Here is a 22,659-nt window from a genome sequence, read left to right on the forward strand (position 1 = left end):
CTCTTTGTCTTCAGCTTTATAACAGATCTTGTTAACGAACAAACACTCAATGTCTATTGTTGAACAGTTGATAATCCATATCGGATCATACAAGTGGATATGTCTAACTTCATTTTCCACCTTGTATGTGATCACAGCTTCAGTTGACAAGCAGCTGTAGACCCAACACACAAACCCTTTATGGAAATCTTGCTCCATCTTCGGCAGTGTAATGTTTTTTTTATCACTCTTGGCTTCTTGATTTGCAAGATCGTTTCTACTGAGCCTGTAACTTGATCCACTCTCCTTACTTTCTTTGGATAGTGTGGCTTCTAGTGTTTAAACTCTTTGTAAGCTTTAAACTTTATCAAACCCCAAACAGGCACATCATGCTTTCTAATAGGATAATTCAACGTTCTAACTTTTGAAAGTTCTTCAACATCCCACCAGGTTAAAGACATGATATCCTGAATGTATGCAAAATACTGAACTCCATACTCTCGACGGATAACATACGCATTAACCTGTGGCAGAAAGCCCCAACTGATAATGTCACCCAGTGAAACAGCTCTGACTCTCTTATAAAACTTCAGTGGCCTTTTAAACTTTCTTTCAATGTCTTTTCGGAACCGTTTCTTCCTCTCTTCCCGCTGTTCATCTTTCAACGTTCCGTCAAAGTTTTTATCCTCTAAACATTCTTCAACTCTCCTTCTTAACTCATCTATGTTTGCTTGACTGAAAAATTCAACAAGCGTTGGAAAGTCAGAAGTATCAACATTCACATTTTCTTCATCACTACAATCTTCGACTTCAACCCTATCATAATTGTCAGCCTCTTCAACATATTTATACTGATAATCGGGCTGCTGATTGATGTCGAACTGATTTAGCTCTTCTTCGAAATCAAACTTGAAAGTACTTTCATCAATGTGTGTCATCTTGATGATATCATCCAGAGTATAAGTATGCCTGATTTCACCTTCTTCTACATCTAGTTCAAGACGCAGAATTAAATTTTCACTTTCATCAACATTCTGATCATCAACATGCTCCCCCTCACTTCCTGCATTCTCAGGCTCCTCATTTGCATCGTCATGAAGATAATCATCAACATTCTCTTCATTCGAAGCTTCAGTAACTTTAATGCCTGAGGTACCTTGATCATCGTCATTCCCATCATCATCATCATCATCATCATCATCATCACTACTTGCAGAAAACACATCGTCTGCATCATCTTTCTTACTTTCATCATCATCCTCTTCTTCATCTACATTTACAACATCATCAACATCTACATCTTCTTCAAATATACCAGAAACTGCAGAAATAGGACGAGGATTTTGAATAGGTGACTCAAGTATAGTTGATGGAACGATTGCCCTCTCAGTAACTTCAGAAACACCTTCAACACCTTTACCCTTATTCTTCATCTCAGCTTCAATCGCAGCTTGACGACGAGCTCTCACCTCTTCAACCTGAATTTCTTCAAACGTTTGTTCAACAGACTTCCCAATCAAATTTTCTAACACTTTGTTCACCATAAACATCTCGTGCTCTTTCTTTGCATTGGCAGCCTCTAACTCTTTGTTCTTTAGTTTGAAATACTCATTTTGCTCATCTCTCCGAGCCTTTTCCTCTTCTAACTCAGCAATACGTACTTTGAGAATATCAATGTCAGTCTGATCAGCTTCAACTCTTTTCAACAATGACGAGTTTTCAGCTTCTACTGCCTTGACACGCTTTTCAAGTTTCTTTTCACTATCTACCAATTTTTTATTTTCAACTAACACTTTTTCTACTTTCTTTTCCACCTTCTTCACCTGCTCATCATTCACAAAACTGAAATCTCCAATATTATCAACACATGGAAAATTTCTGTATCCAGAAGAACCAGGAGTTGTTTGTACAGGTGGTTGTGAAGATGGTGGTGTTTGTACAATAAGTGGTGAGGTGATAACAGGTTGTTCTAGAATTGGTGATTGATGTGGTGGTGAAAGATGTGGTGGTGTAGGCAGTTTTGGTGGTGATTGATGTAGTGGTGATTGATGTGGTGGTGATTGATGTGGTGATGGTTGTTGTTGTTGTGGTTCAGGTGGTGTAGGTTGTTTTGGTGGAGTAGGTGGTTTTGGTTATGGTTTTGATGCACGTTTAGGATTAAGCTTGATTGTCAACTTTCGAGCAGTTGTAGTTACGACACGCTTTCTTGCACTAGCCTTCTTCCTACCACCAGATGATGGTGGTGTTTGAACTTCTGTTTGAACATGATCTGGAGATGTAATGTATAAATCATCATCTTTTTCCTCTCTCCTTTTTCTCTTTAACTGTTTTTCTTTTTCTACTTCAGCTCTAATTCTTTTCAAATGTTCAGTTTCATCAATCTCTGATTCAGATGAGCTTGATGAACTGTTCTCTACATTGTCACCTTCTTCACCAGTTGCTTTCTCAGCTTCAACATTGTATTCATTAAGAGATTTCAACAATTTTTCAGGTTCAGGAGATAAACGAACATGACCTCCTTCATCATCAGCATCAGCTACAGTTTCATCCTCCTCTGATTCATCAACCAACATTGTCTCAACAACTTTCTTTTAACACTTCTTCTTTGGTTGTGACGAAGAACCTTCCTCAGCTTGTACTTTAGGAGTTCTCTCGCCTCCTCTTTTCTTCTTTTCTTTTACATCTTTCAAAAACCATTCACTTCTTGTGTTTTTGAATCCTTCTAACGTTTTAAGTTCATCAGTTGCACTTGTTTCCTTCATCTCTTCATCATTCCTCCATTTGAGATGATCAACTGGATCTGGATCTTGATAGTTTTTATCCTTGATAAAACCAAAGAATTCTGCTATTGTTGTTGATTCCGGATGATTTTTGTGATATCTGGCCAATACTTTCAAAGTTTCATTATCCATGTGGAACAACGCCAACAAATCATTATTTTCATCTTTCTCAAGATCTGGATAAGCATGATCTAGTATCATCTGTACAAATCTTGGATAGATCCATGTTTTGCTTTTTGATGTAATATTCTCCTTCATGTAATGAAAAATGATTCTTGAAAAATTATACTTCTTGTTCAATACAAGTGCCGTCACCATGTTCATCTGATAATCCCTCATGACATCATAACCACCCTTCCTGTGACTCGGTGCATGAACGATTGAATGAATGAAGAATTTGTAAGGCTTGGAAAAACATGCTTTCAAGTAGTTAGCACTATTCAGTGGTCCACTATATCCCATCCTTAGCATACAATCATTCACCATCCTTTCTGGAAACTTTGTCGGAGAGTTTTCATCGTCGGGAAAATCCAACACTTCTTGAATAAGTTGTTCTGTAATGATGATCGGTTTATCTTTACCATCCAAGCTCACAATCGAAGTTATCGTTTTGCTTTCTTCATCATACTTTGCATTCTTCCAGAAACGCTTAATGTGCGACTCAAAAAGAAGATGCTGATTAGTTAAAGCCTTCTAAATAGGTAATCTCTTCATAAACTCCAGAATTTCTTTGAACACAGCCATTTTCGGAAGCTTTTCATCGTACACACAACAAATGTTGTGTAATGGATCGAACTGCACAATCGAAGCCTGAAAGATCCAATATAAACACAAGTTAACACTTTGAACATATCTCAAAAAACAAGATATACTTCATTCACACGAAATGTCATTTCAAGCAAAATGACCATTTTAAGTAGTATGACATTTCACACGAAAAGAAGTTTTCAAGCGAAATGAATACTTCATGCGAAATACTCAGTTTCAAACGAAATATCTTTCAAATGGAAAGGTAAGATTTCAAATGAAATCAATTTCAAACGGAATAGTCATTTCGTTTGAATTTGATACATTTATCAATATGCCATTTCGTACGAAATAGCTTATCATTTCGTTTGAAAACACATCTATGAACAATGAATTTTCAGGTGTCCAAAACATGAACTGATGATGAAATTGATGCCCTAGATATGTTCTATGACAGATTCCGAGCACATGGGTTTGTTTTATTTTCAATTTTGACCAAACAATCAACCTAGATCAAAGTCCGAAGATCCTGATCTACCGAGTACATACGAAAACAGACTTTTTGATTGAAATTGATACCCTAAATCAGATCTACATCACATTCCGAGTTCATGGGTGTGATTATCGTTCATTTTTATTCACAAATAAACCCTAGATCTAAGTATGAAACATCTGTTCATCGACAATCAGTCGATTCGGTTCAAATCAACATGAATCCTACCTTTCCCATGATTATAAGTTGAGTAAACCAACTTAAAATCAGATTATGATCAACAAACAGGCAAGATAATGGCTTGAAATCGGTGAAATTGATGATTTCGCGTGAAATCGTCTGACAGAGTGTTTGATGCGAAATGATGAAACAGATACCTTCAAGCGAAATGAGTTCCCTATTTATAGACGAGTTTATTTCGTGCGAAATGAACATTTGACATCTTCAAGCGAAATCAACTTTGAAGCGGAATGGCTATTTTGTGCGAAATAGTCATTCCGTTTGAAATCTCAATTTTTCAATTTTTTTTTAAATTTTAACTTTTTGACTTTTTACCATCACACCCAGTTAACCAAGTCCAAGTTAATGACCCTGGTCAACTGCTTAGTCTGCCAAGTCCAAGTTAATGACCTTGGCTGACCAAATTATGAAGTTTGCTGACTTTTGAAACAGATTTAAGTTCAAATTAATGAACTTTTGAACTTTTTGAGCAATTACCAACACCTTTTTCACAATCTTTTGCTTATCCAACTCTCATGATCCAAACTTGTTCAGCACATAAGACTTTGATCATCAGATCCCCAACGTCTGTTGTCGAAAATAAGATGAAAATCAAATCTTTTGTATTTTATAATACTTTGCTAAGAAAACAGGAAATGATTTTGATAAACAATAAACTGTACACAAATATTTTTGGTGAGCGTGTTAGGGGATCATATCAGCTGCTGACAAAATACATGTACCATTAAGCTTTGATTTCATATAAAGCATTAAACAATTCGCTTTGATTGTCGATATACTGATCCTCTTAAATTTTCACACAAATTTCAATCTGTTCAAGATACGAATTTAGTGTTTTAAAGACAAATTTCAATCTGTTCAGGTGAGTGCACACTAATGATATCTGTATTTGGGTGAATGCAAGGCCATGAGAGCTCAGGCTAGAACTTCCGTTCAATCAGAGAGATGATGGCTCGACTTTCGGTGGGTTCCCTTTGGGAATCTTTTTTACAACAGCACATGATTAGCATCTTTCAATGTTTCATCATTTTTTATGCTGAGGGGAGGCTTTATGAATAAAGCAGTGTAGAGTATTATACGAGGACTAGGCTATTGCTTCCGCAAAATCAGAAGTCTTGGTATAATACCCCAGATATCCCAAACAGAATTTCAGGGGTTACCTATATATCCGAGAGATGTTCCTCACGTAAAAGCAAGTTGTTATTTATGTTTATATCCCAAACAAACTTACTAAATGTATAAAAACCTATCGGCACATCATCAGCGAGACTGCTTAACACATTTTAACTTTACATTTCTTTAGCGTACTACATCTGTCTAGCTGATGTACTATCATTTCCCCTTTTTACACAAACTCATTTTCAGTTTTTCAATGTTTTTGGATTTTGAAATTTTATCATGTTTTTGGATTTTCTGCAAACTTTCTCCCCCTAAAAACAAAAACATATTTTTGTGTTTTTGGTTTTATCAAAAGCAGAAAACAAACTGTACAAAAACTTGACAACACGACGTGGATCAATTCTGATCGCTGTCCTCCTCGGCTTCACACTCAACAACCCTCCTAGAAAACAAATTTTTCAACCCATTTAATTTCAAAAGATAGTTAAATCTCTTTTTATCAAAAGGTTTTGTGTAAAAATCAGCTTTCTGATCATCGGTGTGTACATGTTCGATTCGAATCAATTTCTTCTCCTGACAATCACAGATGAAATGATGTCGAATTTCTATATGTTTCGTTTTAGAATGGTGAACCGGGTTTTTAGTTATGTTTATTGCTGCCTCATTGTCCACGTAGATTGGCGTGTCCAAGAACTGCAAACCAAAGTCCCTCATCTGCTGCTGGATCCAGAGGATCTGAGAGCAACAGCTCGAAGCCGAAACATATTCAGCCTCGCACGTAGAGAGAGCGACTGAGGTTTGTTTCTTGCACTGCCAGGTGACTAGTCGAGTTCCGAAGAACTAACAGCCTGCAGTGGTGGACTTTGCATTTTGCTTGCAGCTTCCAAAATCATAATCAGCGTAACCAGTAAGAGAAAAGTCACCAGACTTAGGATACCACAAGCCGGTGCTTGGGCAGCCTTTAAGATACCGTAAAGTTCGCTTCACAATTGTCAGGTGTGACTGTCTCGGGCTGGGCTGATATCTGGCGCATAGACAAGTTGGATACATGATGTCAGGTCTGGACGCAGTCAGATACATTAAGGATCTAATGATTGACCGGTAGTACGTCTCATCCACCTTTTCACCGGTTTCGTCTGGATATATCCCATGATTTTGAGCCAAGGGGGTTGATGTTGGAGTAGATTCAGACATGTTGAACTTTTTCCAGAACATCGTTCACGTATTTTGTTTGGTGAATGAAGATTCCTTCGGGCATTTGCTCAACATGTATCCCTAGGAAGAACTTCATCTCCCCCATCGAACTCATCTCAAAATTTTTCTTCATAACCTTCTCAAATTCTTTGCATAATTCGTCATTTGTCGAACCAAAGATTATGTCATCAACGTAAATCTGCACGATTAATAGATGTCCTGCAACCTCTTTTGTAAACAGAGTGCTATCGACCGTCCCTCTGATGAACCCGTTGGCCAAAAGATGTTGGGAAAGCGTCTCATACCAGGCTCTCGGGGCCTGGTGTAGTCCGTAAAGCGCTTTATCGAGAAGATAGACTTTGTTCTTGTGCACTGGATCAGTAAACCCCAGCGGTTGTCCAACATATACTTCTTCTTTGATTTTGCCATAAAGGAATGCAGATTTAACATCTAATTGGTAGACTTTGAATCCTTTCCAAGACGCGAATGCTAGGAAGATTCTTATTTCCTCAAGCCTAGCAACTGGCGCATACACTTCGGTAAAGTCGATGCCTTCTTGCTGACTGAAACCTTGTACTACCAAACGTGCTTTGTTTCTCACAATCACCCCTCTATCCTCCCGCTTACACTTGAATACCCACTTTGTTTTGATCAGCTTTTGATTTTCCGGAAGATCCACCAATCTCCAGACTCCTAACTTCTCAAACTGCTGAAGCTCTTCCTGCATAGCATTAACCCAGCTTTCCTCTGTCAAAGCTTCTTTATAAGTTCTTGGTTCAACCTACGAGATGAAACATTTCAGTGAGAATTCTTCCTGCAAAGGAGCTACAGAAGAATAAAAACATGTAAGGGCTTTGTTAATTTGATCTCTCGTTTTCACTCCACTATGAAGATCTCCAATTATTTGTTCTGAAGGATGATAAGACAAGGTTCTTGGCATGACTGTGTCTGGCACGCTCACTTCCGATTGCAAGTTTGTGATATCCTGATCACCCGTGTGATCCACAGCTTCCGAAGTTGCAACATTTGGTTCCTCGTCAAACATCGGATCGGGTTCTGATTCTGAGTCGTCAAATTGATCAAATGTTGGAGTTGGTTCCTCTGGAGGTTCGTGAGCAATTCCACTTGGACCGGCCTCGTGATCATTTGAACCCTCGGTGGACAGAGAAACTACTAGCGGTCTTGGCACTTGTTCTTGTGACATAGATTGCTGATATTGGTACTATAGTGCAAGTTCCTCCTCACTTGGCTTAGTCGGCAGTTGGAAAGACTCCCAGAGTTTGTCATAGTCAAACAACAATCTTTTTCCGGGAAGTTATGGTGGAGCAGTATGCTTCTGACAATCAACATGCTGAACTTGAATAATCTTCCCCAGGCATGGAACGAATACTCTCTTCAGTGGACTCGCATAACCTACAAAGAAACCTTCATTACTTTTTGCACCAAATTTACCATCTGGATCAATAAAAGTACAAGGTGATCCAAACGGTTCTAAAAATTTCAAATTTGGCTTATAACGATGAAGTAGTTCAAAACAGGTTTTCTTTTATTTCTTCACTATGAGAACACGATTCAACGTATAACACGCTGCAGCAACTGCTTCACTCCAGAAGAATATCGGCAATTTGGAATCGGCTAGCATAGTTCGAGCTGTTTCAATCAATGTGCGATTCTTTCATTCAGCTACACCATTTTGTTGTGGAGTGTATGGTGCACTAAATTCATGAAGAATGTCTTTCTCATTGCAATACTCGAGCATGCGATTGTTTTTGAACTCCGTTCCATTGTCGCTCCGAATTCTTCTGATCGGCAGTTTGTACAAGGTCTCCATCTTTTTGAATAAGATCATCAACGAATCAAATGTTTGATCTTTTCTTTCCAGACACATCACCCATGAAAATCTAGTGAAGTCGCCAGTGATTACTAGACAATACAAATCTCCACTAACGCTTTGCACATTAACTGGTCCGAAGAGATCCATGTGGAGTCTCTCGAGCGGTACCCTGATTGAGTTCAACAGCTTCTGAGGGTGTGTTTTCTTTGTTTGCTTTCCCTTCTTGCATTCTACACAATCATCATTCAAATGAAAGTTTTTCAAATTTATGCCTTCAACAAGATCATTGTGCACTAAGAAATTCATTTTTCTCATACGAATGTGTCCCATCTTACAATGCCACATTCTTGACTCTTTTTCAGTTGCTTTTGTTTTAGTTAAAAAACATTTTGGCTTCATGTCTGTTGTTGTTGCGACGCTCATATCAAGGACATACAAATCGTTTTCCCGTGGAGCTCGCATCAACACCATATCTTCTGGAATTTTAAAACTAGGTTTTATGATTAAACACTCATTTTTTGTAAAGTGTACTGTAAATGACTTGTCACAGATCTGTGATATGCTTAACAAATTGTTTTCAAGTTCTATGATATAGTTCACTTTATTAAACGTTACTACTCCATTTGTCAGAGTTCCTTCGCCAACTATTCTTCCTCCCTGATTTCCTGCAAATCCAACATATCCACCGTTGATTGATTTAACATCATAGAGTAGAGCCAACATTCCAGTCATATGCCTCGAGGCGCTGCTGTCCATGATCCACTTTGAGATAATCGACCTCGGAAGACCCTGCATACATCACAAACATTTTAGTTGAACAATGATGCCCAAGATTTCTTCACATTCTGAACACTACCAAACAGAATATCACAATTCACATCAACTTTTGGAATGTTGAAGACCACGTTTGGAACAACAGGTCTTGACTTTGATTTACGGTCTCCTTCCCTGATTGGTGGGAATTCCTCAATCAATTTATCCAACTCAAATTCAAGTTCTTCAATATCATTTGTGAAAACCTTTGTTTCAGATTTTAACTCATTCTCCATTTTCTTTTCTTCAACTGATTGTTTTGGTTTTGCCACCCATGATTGGTTTTGCAAAATTTTTGTCTTCGGATAAATCTTTGAAGTCTTTTGAGTTTTCGAAGATTCACCAATCTCAAATGTTGATTTCGGCTTGTCCTTGGACTTCAAAGATTCACCTCTTTTCAAAATACGAACGGGAGAAATCATTGGTGTTTTACCCTTAACATCAGTTGAAGTTTTAGGTTCGGGTTTCTGGAAAACAGGTTTTTCAATCTTTTTCACACACTGCTTGGCGGTGTGACCAATTTCGTTGCAGCGGTAACAGATTCTTTTGTCATACTCGACAAAAGTTGATCTGTTGGTCTCTTCTCTCAACTTTTTAGCTGCATTGAAATCGTCAACGGCTTTTTGACTGAAGATATAATCCTTTTCATCAACTGTGTTCTTACCCGCAACAAACACATCATTCAACTTTTCCTTTGGGTTGACATTCTTCTTAGCTATTTTCTTTTCAAAACCAACACCTTTGTTTTTGAAATTGTTTCCATTTCTCTTGTTATAACCACCATTGCCCACCCACTCTTTCTTTCCCGAGTTGTTTGGTTGTGGTTTCATAAAAGACTTTTTCGGTTTTGAAAGAAATGCATTGTTGTTAACTTCTGAAATGTCAATTTCCACAAGTTTGAACAATTTTTCAACATTCTCTAATCTTGCATTTTGAATTGGATACTCAAAATCAGAATAGAGTTTGTCAGTGCCGGTCATTGTGTAAACCACAATGATCGAATCATCATTCACAACTTTATCTGATTTTGGTATGAACTTGTCCAAGAAGTTACCATCATCTTCAGAATCAGAACTTGAATTTTCCAAATGAGTTTTAACTGTATCAAAATCTGAGTTATCACTTTCTTCATCTAACACTTTGTCAACAACAGTTTTAATCACTTGTGATTCGTTGTCAGTGTCGGATGGAGAAAATGTAGCATCGATGTTCTCCGGCAACTCATTCTCAACGGTTCTCAATTTGAGATTCAAAACTGCTTCCACCCCATCTGGATATTTCTATGTGTAATGATTCCACATTGGGGGTGGAACATTTTTGAAGACAGATTTTACATCAGATTGTTGCGGAACAATTTGATCAATCACATAAGATGAAGCAACATAACTGATCAATTTCTTATCAATTCTTTCATTTTTAATTCTCATTAATTCAAGTTCCTTTTTCAAAGATGCAATTTTGTCCAAAAGAATGTTAATTTCCATTTGTTTATCCATGACTATAGCTTTGAACAAATTAGTAGCTTTATCATTTTCTAAACTTTCCTTTTGAATCATTTTGATTGATCGTGCTAAAGTATCATAAGCTTCTTTTGCATCATTAAGATCAAATTTTACTTCATCGGTATATTTCTTCAATTCTTGAAACCTTTTGTCTTTCTCAAGACAATCCATGCAGGGTTGTGAACAGTTTTTGCATGGTGTTTCAGAAATTGAATCAATTTTCTCAAAAACCTTTTCATCTTTGTCAGTTTTAATTTCTGTTTTACCAAACCCGTCAGACTCAGACTCTGATTTTTTTTTCTGATTTGATATCCAGATTTTCTGGTTTGATCTCAGACTCCTTTTTGACTGACTCCTTCTAGATTGACTCTGTTTCGACAGACTCGATTTCGACAGACTCGGACTCTTGAGTTTCATCTACCTTTTTCAGCTTGCCCATCAATGCCTTGTCTGCTATCTCTTTTAGAGTCTCTTCATTCATTTCTTTGGAAACGTCTATAATTTCTTCAACTGGAGCTGGTTCGACATCATATTGCGGACAAAATCTTGTAGTTGGCTCGCTGATGAATCCTGCAAAAGAATCAAACATGTTAGGAGGCATTATTGATTTAAAAGAACTAGCAATAATCTCCTATTCAGATTGATAGTAATAAACTTCTGCAACTGCTTCTTCAAGCTCTGCCAAGCTCTCTTCACTCATTACTTCACTGACATTCTCAGCTTCAACAACGCATTCTGGCTCTTCCACAATCTCTGCCATCATAGCAAAACCTTCACCGGGAATATATTTATCCCAGCTAAACCCTTCTGCAACCTTCTCATCATCCTGATTGACTAAAAGAGCTTTTTCAGGTTTGTTTTCAATTTGAGGTCTTTGGTTGAATGGTTGTTGACTAGTCTTGTGATAGATTGCTTGTCTGTAATAGTCATTGGTGAACGGATTTTGATGATTGTTGACTTCTTTGTTAGGACACTCTCGTTTGAAATGGCCCTTTTCTTTGCATTTAAAACATGTGACTTTTGTTTTATCAAACCCAAGCTTACTATCCGGTCCTGAGAGACTGTTTCGACCAGTTATCTCCATAAATCTTTGAGCTCTCCTTACCAAGCTTGCCATGCCCCACTTGATGTCTATCAACTCCAGCTCCTCTGGATCAATCTGATCATAGTCTTCCTTTGTCATGTATGGATTTCCGATTCTTCCAGCAACAAGGCTTTCATATGATTCAAGAACTGATGTAAGTAATCAAATATGTTGTTTCGCTGCGGATTCTGTAAACTCTTGGCCATTCTTGATGTTCACCGCTATGTTGCACAGAATTCCTGGACCTTGACTTTGACTGTTTGATCCTGACAAACTTTGGGTATAAGCTTGATCTGGTGAGTTCTGAACTTTAGGATTTGGCTCAAAACTTGCAAACGGTGAATGATTGTTGCTTCGTGTGCTCGGTGAACTCCCAGATGTAGAATCAGCACTAAACGTTGTCTGTATTTTTGGGCTTAGGTTAGATGTTGCTGATGAGCTTCCTTTGTAGTACAATGAAACATCTTGTTGTACATTAGAAGCATTCATTTTTCTAATTTTTTTCAGTTCAAGCTCATGCGATTCAATTTTCTCGATGAATGAGCTTAGATTTAATCCAATATATTCCTGGTTATTTTTCAACACCAACAAATATGTCCCCCACTCATCATATGGTAAAGCATCTGCCAGCTTATCAACCCATTCTTCATTTGTTTTCTCAATGCACAAACGCTTCATCTCAACAACCAGATGACAATATCTCTCGATCAACTGTTTTGTTGTCTCACCCTTGATTCCCGTAAAGATATCAAACTCCTTCTTCAGCAATGTTGTTTTGCTCTTTATCATAGACATACTACCAAGAAACTTTACTTTCAATGCATTCCAGACAGACTGTGAGTTATCCTGATGTTGTAGAAGAACTAGAATATCTTCTTTAATTGCTTGCTGCAAGATACTCATCATTTTCTTTTCATCTTTGAAGTTGTCCTATTCAAGCGGAGTAAACTGATGGAGTGCTTTCTCAATACCCGATCCATTTGTTGGAGGTACATACTTTGATTCGATTTTCATCCAACATTCAAAATGATTAGCCTGAACCCAGGTCTTAAATCTATCTGACCACCCTGAATACTCATCAATGTTCATCAACTTCGGTGGCTTTTGCATTGTACCAAGTTCATTTTCCATATTCACGTTCTGCGCAATACTCGCTGGAGATTGAGCTGCTGTCATTCCCCCTCCGGCAAACATGTTATAAAATTCTTCCATTTTATGAAAACAGTTTCGAAAAAATTTTCTAACTTTTTGAAAAAATCACTTTCAAGCGAAATGACTTCTACACACGAAATGAACTTTCAAACGGAATGAATCACACAAACGAAATGGACTTTCAAGCGAAATCAGGTTCTCAAACGAAATCAAATTTCAAACGAAATGAAACTTTCAAGCGAAATGAAAAGTCATTTCGTGCGAAATCAATAAAAAGCTCCTTTTCGTGCGAAATGATCAAACAGAATGATGTTTCAAACGAAATACTCTATTTCGTGCGAAATGAGCACGTGTTTCAAGCGAAATGAAAACCTTTCACACGAAATAGTTCATTTCGTACGGAATGAACTCAATTTTTCAAACGAAATGCTGTACTTTCACACAAAATGAAGTTTTTGGCCCATTTTTATCAATTTTAGTCCGAATTTAGGTCTGATTTTTTTCAAGGATTTGTTAACACAGAGTTTTACACGTTATATCAAAAGATCAGTCCATTTTGTCCGTGGAATTGTTCAAAAATACAAGAATGAGTAGAAGTTTTGAGTTCTAAGCACTGATCCAACCGATTTGACTCATCCTGTGCTCTGATACCACTTGTAGGATCGATATACGACCTGAATGAGTCGTTCAGAGTCAAATCTAAGCTGTTAGAGAGGCGGAAACAGTCTAACAACTGAGAATCGGTGATAGAAAGGTGTAGAAACAGAGATTTATACTTAAAACATGTTTTTCATTGATTTTCAACGTCAATACACGGAGAGAAACTGGCAGCACCTCGTTACACGGTTCTCTATTTCGTACCAAATGAAAAACCAAACATCCCTATATATAGGCAACTGATTTCGCACGAAATGGTAACATGCCATTTCGTACAAAATGCCAAAACCTCATTTCGTACGAAATGGCCAAAAACCATTTCGTGCGAAATGACTACAAATACAAATAACTTTACATATTTGACACTTTTAACCCTACTACAAGCTACCGACATGACCTAGACTGTTGACGTAGGCGATAGACATCGTGCACTAACATTATGATCAATAATCTTGGATTACAAAGTTGAAACAAAATAGAGTAAAATACAAGTACAAGTTTCCAAAAAATAAAATTTACAACAATACTTCCTTAATAACGAAAGTACAAATATGTGAAGCGTTACACTGCCAACCCGATTTGCATTGATTAAACTAACCTAGTTAGTTAGTTTCTTTGTTTTATAGTTTATATTAGTTATCTTTATAACCCCTTAACTTGTAACTTCTATTAACCTATAAAATAAACTCCGTTAATGCTTCCCGTATATAAATCTAATTGGAAACCTTTATACGTTTAACACTTTTAGCCCGATTTTACCATACGCAATACGTAACCAAAATGAAATAACAAAGTATTAAAATTTTAAAAACTAGAATAAAGCACCCCCCCCCCCCCCCCGCGTTGCGGCGGGGGGAGTAAAAGCCTCTAAAAAAGCACCAATCCCACACAACTGTCAGCGACCACCAACGCTGAAGTTGTGGCGTGCAAAGAAATAGACCGAAACGTAGAACATTTATAAAAATAACTAAGTCGATATAGGACTCATGCGTTATGACAAACATGTCAAATGAGAAAAATAGACATAAAAAATTGAACAACACATGGACGTTGCGCCGTGTTAACTCGGAAAATTATGAACCAAACGTAAAAACGATGAATCACACACGCACGTTGCGCTGTGTTAACTCGCAAAATTTAGTATGAAACGTAAAATGGAAATTTGGGAATGATGAATAGTATAGGGGACCAAAGTTGAAAGTAAAAAAGTTGTGAAGTTAAATTACCAAAGATTAAAAAAATGGGTTAAAAGTAAAAAATAAATCATTTTTGTGGGGTTAAAATTGTCAGAAACCGAAAGATGGAACATATAAAAAAATAACAAAGTCAATCAATGACTCACGCGTTGCGAAGAACCTATGAAATGAAAAACAATATACGTAAAATCTTGAACTACACATGGACGTTGCACCCTATTACCTCGCAAAATATGAACGAAACGTAAAAACGTTGAACCACACACACGTTGATTCGTGGTAACTCACAAAATTTAGTATGAAACGTAAAACGAAAATCTGTGAAAGATGAAAATATAGGGGACCAAAGTTAAATATAAAAAAGTTGAGGTTATATTGTAAAAGAAGAAAAGTTTTGGCTTTAAAGTAAAAAAAATTGTGAAGTTAAAATTGCAAGAAATTCAAATATTTTGGTTAAAAGTAAAATTTCAATTTTTTTTTTTTTTGAAAACCACCCAAAACATAAGATACAACACCTTAGAGATCTTTTGAGGTGCACAGATGAGGAGGAGCGGCTGAGGGTGAGGGAGATATACAAGAAGGCAAAAAGGGAAGCGAAAAAGGCGGTGATCGAGGCAAAAAACACATCCTATAAACAAATGTATGAACGTTTAGAAACAAAAAAGGTGGAGCATGATATGTTCAAGATTTCCAAAGCTAGGGAGCGAAGAAGACAAGATCTAGGAGTAGTAAAGTTTATCAAATGAGAGGATGGGCGTGTTTTAGTTAAGGCACATGACATTAAGTTGTGATGGCAAACCTACTACCATAATCTTTTCAATGACGGTAGGGCATACCAACAAGATAGCAGCAATCCCAGGACTCAAAGGCGACAACAGAATAATTGCTACTATAGGAGGATCACACATGAAGAGGTGAGAATGACACTTAGGAAGATGGGAAGAGGCAAGGCAGTGGGTTTGGACAACATACCGATTGAAGTGTGGAAGTCTTTGGGGGAAGAAGGAGGAGTAGTGTCGTGGTGCCTTTATATAAGAATAAAGGAGACGCTCAATGTTGTGGGAACTATAGAGGAATCAAATTGCTAAGTCACACTATGAAGCTCTGGGAGAGGGTAACTGAAACTATAATTAGAAAAGAAACTCAGGTTTCAGTAAACCAATTTGGATTCATGAAAGGGAGGTCAACTACAGAAGCGATACATATTCTAAGGAGATTGATGGAAAAATATAGAGCGAAGAAGCAAGATTTACATATGGCGTTCATCGACCTTGAAAAGGCATATGACACTTTCCCACGATAACTGATTTGGGATAGTTTGGAGGGTCGAGGGCTACCTGGGAAGTATATAGACATAATTAAGGATCATACGATAGAACGGAAACTAGTGTCCGCACGCCTGTAGGGGATACAAACTTTTTTCCTGTGGAGGTAGGACTCCACCAAGGGTCTGCGTTGAGCCCTTTTCTCTTTGCGGTTGTCTTGGATGAGTTGTCCAAGTTGATTCAGGGGATAGTTCCGTGGTGCATGCTTTTTGCAGACAATATTGTGTTGATTGTAGAGACTAAACAGTGCCTGAACACGAGGGTAGAGGAGTGGCGAGTAGCTCTAGAGAGCAAGGGCCTAAGGATTAGTCGATCTAAAATTGAGTATCTACACTGTGATTTCAGTGGTGTAGCCGATGACGATGACACCCAAATCACCATTGAGGATCAATTGGTCCCGCAGGCAACTAAATTTGAGTATTTGGGGTCGTTTGTACAAAGGGATGGTGACTTAGAGAGTGATGTAAACCATCGCATACAGGCTGGCTGGTGTAGATGGAATGCAGCCAGTGGGGTATAGTGCGATAGGAGGTTCCGAACTAAACTAAAGGGGAAATTTTACAGGGTAACAGTTAGGCCCGTTATGCTATATGGAACAGACTGTTGGGCTATCAAGAAGACACAAGCACACAAGATGGATGTAGCATAGATGAGGATGCTGAGGTGGATGTGTGGACACACGAGGTTAGATCGGATAAGAAATGAGGTTTTTAGGGAAAGATTAGGAGTGACTAGGATATCGGATAAGATTAAGGATGGGAGATTAAGATTGTTTGGGCATGTGAAGCGTAGGCAAACGACGGCACCAGTTAGAGTAGTGGAAACTCTTACTATGGAGGGAAGGAGAGGAAGAGGCAGACCCAAACTGACATGGGATGAGCATATTAGGCATGATTTACTAGAGTTGCATCTTTCTGAAGACATGATTCAAGATAGGACTTCGTGGAGGCGTAGAATTAGGATTAAGGACTTCTAGAGGATATTGCAGTAAGGTCTTAGGTGTATTTTAGGGACGTAGGTTTTTCTTATTTTTTAAGTGACTTTAACGGTGATTGACCTCTTGTGTTTATGCCCAAATGATGTTGTATGCCATTATACATGATTTACATTATACTATGTCACTCTGATCACTTTCTTGGTATAGGTGACTTCTTTTTTCTATATTCTTTGACTTGATGTGTTGGTATGCTGTTCGTTTTGGAGTCGAGGGTCTTTCTGGAAGCAGCCTCTCTATCCCTAAAGATAGAGGCAAGGTCTGTCTACATCCCACCCTCCCAAGACCTTATAAGTAGCTTTACTATTTGTGGGATTTACTGGGTATGGTGTTGTTGTAATTTTTATTTATTATAATAAATATGTAATTACTAAAGAAACGTCACTTTATACAGTGTATATAATAATAAAAGTAAATCAATAAATATTATTATATATAATAATGAAACAAACAACTAACAGCTTATTATGTTACATTAAAAAAATACAATTATATACAACTATGCATGTACATATATATAACATAATTAAATAAAAGTCCGATTTAAATCAAACGTAAATAATCACTCACAAGTTAAATCAAACGTAAGTAATCACTCACAAGCTCGAGGAATGTATAGAAAGCTTGAAATGAGTCGAGTTTAAAAACAAACATGACTACGAGATTTTATATCATTCGAGTAAGACAAATGTTGTATTCGAAGCTATAAGTTGGAAGTTTAAAGATCGTCGTAATTGAGGTCAAATAGATATAGTTAGTAGTTGCATCAAAATTTATCTACAAGATGATTAAAGACATTTAAGCCTATGAAAGCGAGATTTTATATCATGCAAGCAAGAGGAATGTTGCATTCATGCTTTAAGGGGGAAGTTTAAACATCGTTTAATTAAAGTCAACATATGCAGTTACTAGTTACATCAAAATAGTTGATACAAGAAGTACAATAACAAGCCTTTAAAAGAAGAATTCGTTTTCTTGAAATACTAAGAGTATGGGGTGTGGAGAAGGGTATTGCTTAAAATATGATCCGTCACGTAGACGTTCACATAAACATGTGTGAGGATGGGCCTAAAGGGAATGTACCTAGGGTGTGGGGGATGGGCCTCAATATATCTATATATGTGTGTGTGGTATGTTTGAAAGTTGGCCCGGCTTAGGCGTCGTAAGGACGACGATGACGGCCCTAGGGGATGGTGTGCTGTCCCACGCCGGAGCGCGCCGGCCCCCATAAAATGTGTAAAGTTTAAAAAATAAAGTGCCATCAAAGGCATTAATGTCCGTACCATTCGTTTTATGAAGTTATGGCAAACCGCATTTTTTTTTACAAAATATTACAAAAACAACTATCACTCAGTAGCGGACCTAGAAATTTTTTTCTGGGGATGCAGAAAAAATTTAAATAATTTAGGCCCCTAGCTATATAAAAAAATTCAATTCATAGCGGGCCGGATCGAGTCGGGTCATGTAAAACCAGTAAACATAAACAAAAAAAAGTTTTGCGGGCTGGATCAGATCGGGCCGGGTTGGGTCAATTTCAATTTTCAAGCAATCAAACCTTATTTTCTAACTTCCTATCACATTAACAAACAAAGTTTCAAGTAAAACAATAAACAACATAAAAAACTTTCATAAGTAAGTAAATTAACAACAAAAACCATCAAATTTCAAATGTTACCTACTTCTATTTCTCCTAATCATTAAATAAAACAACATAAAAACTTATCTAAGACATAACTTGGTTTTTAACTAGAATAATCCAACAAAAAATGTCACGGCCCCCGACCCCGCCCTGGACGGAATCGGGAGCCGCGAGCAGCCAAGTGGTACCGGTGGTTATTTAGAAAAATATTGCAGCGGAAATTTCATCAGAACCGTGAGTTAGGAAAAAATATCAGAGTTTAGAAACACCGGATTTTTATTTATTAAATAGATGGGATAAACCCATGTTTTACAAAGGTAGCTTTTAATATGTGATAAACCTGAATACATAAAACAACTTTTCTTAATTTAATTTAATTGATAAAATGAGCCATTTCTGTAAGCCTTGTTGGTGTCGTATCTAACTCTTACTCCAATCTACTGTAATCACCTGAAACGCGTTTTAAAAAGGTTTTGTCAGCAGGAAATACTGGTGAATCATTCATTTTTTATAAAATGACCCTTAGTTATAAATTACAGCATAAGAGCAATTACAATGGCTTCTATCTTATTTTTATCTGGCGCCGTGTCACCTCCTGGTGACGATGGTCATGCCACTATTGGGTCCTTTCACCCAAATAGTGACGATTATCACTGTTAGGATTTATTAGCCTAAATGTGAGAAATTAGTAATGTGCACAATACCCCACTAGCCAGTGATTCAAGATAACCACGACTTACTCCCTGTAATTATAACATTTGAAAATGGAGTATTGTAAAATATTTGATAAAAAGAGAATGACTCACATTATAAGCATGCAGTATTGATTTAACAAGCTTCTTGATTCTACGCCTTCTGATAACTAAGCGTATACTTTATTGTTCTGAATCTTCTAATGATTTAACAACTTGTTTGATTGTAAGTGTGTAATTGGGAGTATTCTGGTAGTTAAACATATAGTTTAACAGAATGGAATACATATTTGTGTAAAACCAAATCAAACCTAACGGTAGTCACGAGATTCGAACCTTAACAAAATTCACAAAGTATAACACTTTGGATTCCGTTTGCCGAAATTCACAAAGTACAACACTTGGGCATTTGTTAGATGGTTCCTGAATCGATCGGACAGAACATCGCATCGGTGATTATTGGTTAGAACACTAACGTATAGAGAGAAAAATAAAAGAAATGAACAAAGAAAATGAATTCCTAAGCTTCCTTTTTATAGGTAAGAAGAATGAAACTTATAGGAAATTTCCTATAGCTTTTTTAGGAAGCTAGCTATACATTTTCTAGAAAGCTTCCTACTTACATATATCTATCCTCTTACACCTTCCTAGCACCTTCCTTTGATATTATCTATTTTATATATATATATATATATATATATATATATTTCATGTATACCTATTTAGGTGTTTAATAAATCTTACTTAGCTGATTAATTAATCTTACTTGGCTTAATTAATCTTGCTTAATCTTTATTAATCGTACTTAGCTTAATTAATCTAGCTTAGCTTAATTAATTTTGCTTAGCTTAGCTTAATTAATCTCGCTTAACTAATTAATCATACTTAACTTAATTAACAGATTAATTAATCTACTCAGCTAACTTAACTGCTAAGTTTATTTAACTATTAAGTTTACTTAGCTATTAAGTATTCTAGTAGCTCCCTGCTTACGAGTTCTAATTTCTAGATACAATGAAACTCGTATTAGTGTATTAACTCAATTCAACTTTAACAATAATCACGAGATAGAAACCCTCACAACGAATGACAAAGTGCGATATTTAAACATCCATCGAATTCACGACGAATGACAAAGTATAACCCGAGTTTGAGCAGCACTTAAACATCCATCAGATAGTTTCAATCGATTGGATATTGAATCGTAGCAGCGATTCGAGTTATTACTCTAATAACGGGCAGAGTTTCGGGATTTTTAGAAGGTATAATCCCAAGCTACTATTTTCTATAATAAAAGCTGAAAGAAAGAAAAGAATTGAACAGTTTGAAACGTAGCAGTGATCGAGTGAATACCCTGTAGCCGTAGCAGCGTTTCCCTATGCGGAAATTCAAATTTTGGCAGAAAGAAACGATTTTGAATGAAGTTTTCGAGCACCGAAGCAAAGTCCCATGCCCAGGCTATTTATAGTTGAAATTTGAGTTTTACGCGGCCCGCGTAAAACTTAAGAAGAGTTTACGCGGCCCGCGAGGGCTAGAAAGGCGGCTAACGTTTGCTGAGTCATCGACACATGGCGGCACCAGGCTTTCGCTTATCGTTGAGCTGTCGCGGCCCGCGTGAACTTGGAGGAACACCTACGTGGCCCGCGTGTGGCCTTCATACTTATCCGGAATAATTTTAAGTTGACACGACCCGCGTAAGGTTATGCTTAACCTTTACGCGGCCCGCCTGAAACTCTAAATTCTTGATTTCTTGATTTCTCATGTACGTTAGGGTTTCAGGGGTTCGGGTTTCCACTTACGGAGCGTTTTAGGACATTTTCAGGTGAGTTGTTACATCCTCCCCACCTTGTTTTAAATCTCATCCTCGAGATTTTGACTATGATATCTTCTTGGGGTTACGTCACTTCTTTTAGTAAAAACAATATATCATGTTGTCTGGGATGGAATCAAAAGATCAATATCATAGGATAGTTGGAATTCAATGGTTTTAAAACTTTAGTTTCAGGAATTGATGTTAACCAAATGAGACGAAATAATACCATTAACAAGTTCGACTAAGTTTCATGAATCCAAAGATATTTGATAGGCATGAAATTTGAAATAAAATGACTTGTAGAAACAATAGAATTCAATGTCAGAAAAGAACTTACTTTGATCAATTGAGGGAGATTCTGAATTTGATAAATCTCTATTTGTGAATGAAAGTATGAAAAATGATTTGTCAATGATCAACCCAAAAATCAATATCGTTTACTTAAATGGAAAAGGGTACACTGGACAATATAATAGAATTTAGTGTATCATGGTCTGAATACATAACTGTATCAGGACTATTAAAATGACAAATCAAACGAATGACGTATGAATAGGGTTTATTATTAGTATAGGCTACAAATTTATAAGGATACTGCAAGGTGTTGTAATGATTGAAAGAATTCAATAATTATGGTGACCGAATAAATTCACCGGTTTTCGAAATTAACTGAGAGTTTCAAGGAAGCGAATCTGGATATTTCAAAAGATGAGATGAAATGATATAGTTTCCAAGGTGATTAGGTTTAAGCCAAAAGAGATATATGATCAATGAATGTGAATATTTACAAGTTGTAAATGGCTTTAGAAACAATAGAAGTCATTGTCAAAGGGAACTTACTTTAATTGTCAACTGAGGACGACTCGGAATCAACAAGCTCGAATGAAATAGAAATACAAAAATGATTTGTCAACTAGGAAAAATCAATGGGTTGACATTTATTGAATTACAAGGATACACCGATATACAACAGAGTTTGGTGTATCATTGTCTTAACACATAGTTGTATTAAGATCATTTTCAAGAATGAGTCAAGCGAAAGGTATATATAGATTAGCTCAAGCTACAAGTCTATACCGACGCCACAAGATGTTGTAATGATTGAAATAATAATAGCGGTGAGTGAATGAGTTTACCATGCTTGAAACCAAATGAAAGTTCAACGAAGTAAATCTGAATGTTTGTTTCAAACAATTCTAGTAGGATTTTCGATTAAAAATGAAACAATTGAATAATGTTTTTCGATCGAAAAGATCAAGAAATGCTCGATCGATGTTGTAGGAACTGTTATGAGATACACTGAGATATGACATGAATTTGTGTATCATTATCTTAACACACGATTGTGTTAAGATTGCTTTTATAGGATAAACCAACAAAGCGGATTCAATATAAATAAAGAAATA

The 22,659-nt window shown here is 36.8% G+C and overlaps 1 protein-coding gene across 1 annotated transcript; it reads right to left on the bottom strand.

Annotated features, from left to right (window-relative positions):
* Positions 1-311: 311 nt before the first annotated feature.
* On the bottom strand, positions 312-2,552 carry LOC110893228 (FK506-binding protein 5-like). Its single transcript, XM_022140344.1, has 2 exons — positions 2,196-2,552; positions 312-1,802 (listed from the first exon to the last, which is right to left on the bottom strand). Exons 1-2 carry the CDS (start codon positions 2,550-2,552, stop codon positions 312-314), a joined length of 1,848 nt encoding a protein of 615 aa, XP_021996036.1.
* Positions 2,553-22,659: the final 20,107 nt, after the last annotated feature.

This window comes from Helianthus annuus, chromosome 12 (genome assembly GCF_002127325.2).
Source record: "Helianthus annuus cultivar XRQ/B chromosome 12, HanXRQr2.0-SUNRISE, whole genome shotgun sequence".
In the NCBI taxonomy this organism is placed as follows: Eukaryota; Viridiplantae; Streptophyta; class Magnoliopsida; order Asterales; family Asteraceae; genus Helianthus; species Helianthus annuus.